The sequence below is a fragment of the Palaemon carinicauda genome, chromosome 22 (genome assembly GCF_036898095.1).
Source record: "Palaemon carinicauda isolate YSFRI2023 chromosome 22, ASM3689809v2, whole genome shotgun sequence".
Lineage (NCBI taxonomy): Eukaryota > Metazoa > Arthropoda > Malacostraca > Decapoda > Palaemonidae > Palaemon > Palaemon carinicauda.
In genome coordinates this window covers 49,667,096-49,672,095 of record NC_090746.1, presented here as the reverse complement: position 1 = coordinate 49,672,095, position 5,000 = coordinate 49,667,096, and the positions used below count along the sequence as shown (strand labels likewise).

General features: G+C 33.0%; 1 protein-coding gene across 1 annotated transcript in view; it reads right to left on the bottom strand.

Moving 5' to 3' along the window:
- The window catches only part of LOC137616434 (acetylcholine receptor subunit alpha-like 1), a 910,421-nt gene that overhangs the window by 283,687 nt on the left and 621,734 nt on the right, over nucleotides 1-5,000 (bottom strand). Inside the window, exon 3 of the mRNA XM_068346182.1 lies at nucleotides 1,160-1,269. Coding sequence (XP_068202283.1) covers nucleotides 1,160-1,269 — 110 coding nt within the window. The remainder of the gene's footprint in view (nucleotides 1-1,159; nucleotides 1,270-5,000) is intronic.

Below are 5,000 nucleotides of genomic sequence, written 5' to 3'. Positions count from 1 at the left end.
TTCCATTTCATACATACACACAGACATACACACACACACACACACATATATATATATATACATATATATATATATATATATATATACATAATATTTATATATAAACATATAAATATATACATACATATATATATATATATATATATATATATATATATATATATATATATATATATATATATGTAGGTATGTATGTATACAGATGTACATACATCAATATATACAGTAGGTATGTATGTATGCATATACATTGTATATATACATATATATGTATATATATATATATATATATATATATATATATATATATATATATGTCTGTTATTTTCTTAATAAGGTATACATTACCAAACAATATCCATTTATTTACAATGTATCAACATATCCCATGATTAAAGAAACTTTTTCAGAATTCAATGGGGGCAAACTGTTTTAGTCAATACTTAAATAGCATAGGATCCGCCCCAATCTCCAAGGACAAAATAATGCATTTCTCTCTTCCAACGAGTCGTTTACAAACATAAACATGTTAAATTCAGTAACCTTCGATTGTATATAATTATGAATAGAACAAAGATCTCATAATTTTTTACTTTTTTTCACGAGTACCAAAAGAACTTGAAATAAGGAAAGCATTATAATACTTTCAATCAAGGTTATTAAAGTATATATATACAAATACATATATATATACATATCTATATATACATATACATACATATATATATATATATATATATATATATATATATATATACATATATATATATATATATATATATATATATATATATATATATATGTGTATATATATATATATATATATATATATATATATATATATATATATATAAGGAAGATTCCTTGAAGAATAAGTTTGATACCCTAAAAATATTTCCAGATAAAAGCTAGACCTACCAAATAACTCTACATGCAAAATGCGGTCCAGTTTCTTGTAAACTATAAACGTCACATAAGTCCAACTATGAGAAAAATATAACACCATTTTTCTCAAGGTCCTTACTGGGAAACGGTGAAATATATGTCACATATGCGTAAGGGGTGCGATATAACTCACACGTTGTAATAGACATTTCTCCTTAATGGTCAGATAATTAGCACGACTATTAATTGTTGAAAAGAAACACAAATCTCTTACTTGTTGTAAAGCACGATGTCTGGTCTCCAGATGTGGTCTGACGGCACGTGAAGCATCTCCACACCTCCGTACTCCTTGGGTTCCCAAATAAGCTTGTAGTCGTACCAGTACTGGAAGAAATGAAAAACAAGATAATTACTGTTAGTGTAAAAACAGAGAGAGAGAGAGAGAGAGAGAGAGAGAGAGAGAGAGAGAGAGAGAGAGAGAGAGAGAGAGAGAGAGAGAGAGAGTTATGAAGGGTGACCAGAAAAAAGAAGTTACAGAATTAATCCGGAAGGAACAGGATTTGATTAATAGTACGAGAGAGCCACACCAACAAAAAGATTAATCTATTTTGTACCACCAAAGGTCACAAAGCGAGGTACTCAAGTCTCAGATTATTAGAACCTGGTTATTCAGAATTATTACCACGGTTAAAAGGAACGATTACTTTAGTTTTTGGTGATAATTTGACCCTGGTTTTTTATCATATCTAGAAAATGGCTGTCTGCTAAAGAAGGTGATGAATGCAAGAGTTGATGGGAGAAGTACAAGAGGAAGGCCAAGGTTTGGGTGGATGGATGGTGTGAAGAAAGCTCTGGGTGATAGGAGGATAGATGTGAGAGAGGCAAGAGAGCGTGCTAGAAATAGGGATGAATGGCGAGCGATTGTGACGCAGTTCCGGTAGGCCCTGCTGCTTCCTCCGGTGCCTTAGATGACCGCGGAGGTAGCAGCAGTAGGGGATTCAGCAGTATGAAGCTTCATCTGTGGTGGAAAATGTGGAAGGTTGGGCTGTGGCACCCTAGCAGTACCAGCTGAACTCGGCTGAGTCCCTGGTTAGGCTGGAGGAACGTAGAGAGTAGAGGTCCCCTTTTTTGTTTTTGTTTTGTTTCTTTGTTGATGTCGGCTACCCCCCAAAATTGGGGGAAGTGCCTTTGGTATATGGATGGAGATTAGTGACATTACTGAAGACAATAGCACTCAAGTTAATAAACAACATTACTTTTGCTGTTAAGAATTATTACTCAAGTTACTTCAAAAGCTCAAACTTGAAGCAAATGTTTTTATGTTGAACAAGCTAACATAAGTCTTTTTATATTCTATATATGAAATATCTGTTTTAATGTTGTTCCTGTTCTTAAAATATTCTATTCTAATTGTTCATTACTTCTCTTGTAGTTTATCTATTTAATTTTTTCCTTTCCTCACTGGGCTTTATTTTCTCTGTTGGAGTCCTTGGGTTTTTAGCATGTTACTGTTCCAACTAGGGTTGTAGCCTAGTTAATAATAATAATAATAATAATAATAATAATAATAATAATAATAATAATAATAATGATAATAATAATAATAATAATAATAATAACAGTAACAAAATAATCGAACCGTAATTGGCTGGGATTATTATAATCCATGCACTAGAAGTTAATCAGAATTTTTTGTCTCGAATTGAAAAAAATGTATAAACATGGCCTATAAAGGTTAATGACCAAAATCTCTGCCTACTGACGACTGTTATTCATAAATAATAACGCATAAGTTACAGGAAAATGACTTGAAGTTTCAAGGCTTCAGTTAATAATTATTTTCTGACCTTATCTAATAAGAACTATTTAATTATTAATGAAGGAAGATTATCGTAGCTAACCGAGTCTGACAAATCTGACTGAGGATGGTTATTTTCGTAAAGGATTTAAGGAAGTTCTGAAGTTAGACTCATTGTAAAAGATTTCTAGGATTTATGAATTTGAGATGTGTAGTAGGCGATGGGATTGTGAAGGTCATTCAGCTACGAGATTTAATAGGACGAACACTTAAGAGATGCATAATAAAGACAAAGTTGAGAGGCTAGAAGGATAGAAGACAGAAAGCAGGAACGGAGCTAAGGCAGAAGGCTAACAAATGAATGCAGGGAAGTGCCGAATGGACACTATTGAATCATAAAGAATGCATACAGTGTACCGGTTGTGGTGCACTTACGACACCATAGAGAATTTTTCCTTACTAAAGAGACTTCATGATAGCAGTGACTTTCAATAACTGGGTTGAATTTAGAGCAAGGCAATACAGGACAGGGGTGAGGTTCTCTTTACAATACAAACAAACAAACAAACTAATAAAAGTTCTTCAGAAAATGATGTTGGTGATTAGCACAAAATACCAAGAGAAATGTGCTATATTATCAAAATGAAAATAAAAAAATGCTAAATGCTTCTTCATCTTTCTGTTATTGTAAATTGTCTGAAAATACCAATTACATGAATTTTTTCTTTATAAGTGACCGTTAAGAATAAATCAAAATCATTCTAATAAAATCATTATAATACATACAGTAGTTTAACCATCTTTCTGCAGAACCTTCTTTCTCTAGAGACTCAAGTGACAAAAAACTGTGTCTGGCTTTTCCACAAGCTCACATTACACAACCAAACACCCATGTGCACGCAGAGAGAGAGAGAGAGAGAGAGAGAGAGAGAGAGAGAGAGAGAGAGAGAGAGAGAGAGAGATTTACATATGAGAGTTCCATCCAGAAGAAAATCAAATTTGCGTTACGCTGGTTGAAAGATAACGATATGAAAGCGAACAAATATTGAATAAAACTATATTGAAGGGAATTCAATTAACCAATAGGTTCCCAGGAAAAACCACTGAGATGCATCTTCTGTTCTCTATATTTGGACTGATCTCCCACTCACACCCACTAGCCAATGCAGATACAATATGGAGATTCCTTCTTGCTTTAGACGTTGTCGATAACCAATGGAATTGTGACGTCAGTTGACGACGTTAATAAATCAAATTAATATTTAGGGTACTTGATATTCATTAGTAAATATTCAAAACTTATTCTCCTTAAAAATAAAATAAGAAGTATATTTTCTTTTTATCATATGATTAACGAGGTATTAAGTACAGTTGGACACATGAGTTCCCAGCACGACTCTCTTCAAAGAAGTTCACTCTGTCACACCCTCACTTCACAAGGAGTAACCAAACAGATAATATAGGGAGAGATGGCAAGGTCGGTGGGCGGAGCTAAACATAGGAAGTCACTGTGCATTAAGGGTGTGGCTGGGTGCACTTCCTTAGAGGGACGTGTACCGAGAATTCTTGTGTTCAACTATACAATATTACAAACAGTGAATAGGATAAATTCATGGATTTTATACTTTTGGAAATACAATTAACTCCTCAATCTTCCCACCTGTCAAGCAGGGGAAAAAGGTCCACTAGGAATCAATGATGTCCACTAAGTATCAGTGTTGTTATCATATCGATAACTTAGTTTAATCACACCAAAATAAAATGCTTAGATCCTCAAAGGACTAGGCCAAAACCTTTGCCATTTGAACGTGTAAGTAGAAAAAGACTTGGTTGGAGAAGCTGGACAGATTAGCTGAAAGAGACCAAAGAACTCATACCTGAAGTGAAATTGAAGGAAGGTACCACACAAGGTTCTGCTTACAGTGGACATTTCCTACTACGAGATCAATTATTAAATTTTCTTAATGTATGATTGATTGATATTCATCTAACGCCATATAATTATCAATTATTCATTCATTATCCAAGTAAAAAAGTAATAAGAAAAAGAATAAGAAAACTCATCAAATTACAAGGAAAACAGGAGATAAAAAGAAGCTATGTTGTAAAGATAGAAGAAAACATATCTGGGACCAACCAAAGATTACTAATCTCAATTGACTAGTTATTTCAAGTAACCTACAGTCTCAAGCTCAGACAAGTTTAATATGTTGCAACTATATACGAAAATAGCACCGAATAGAACTTAGGATGATATAATTTTCCACTCTATGTTAGGAGCAATAAGCATTATACATCACATAAAACAAATTTCAGT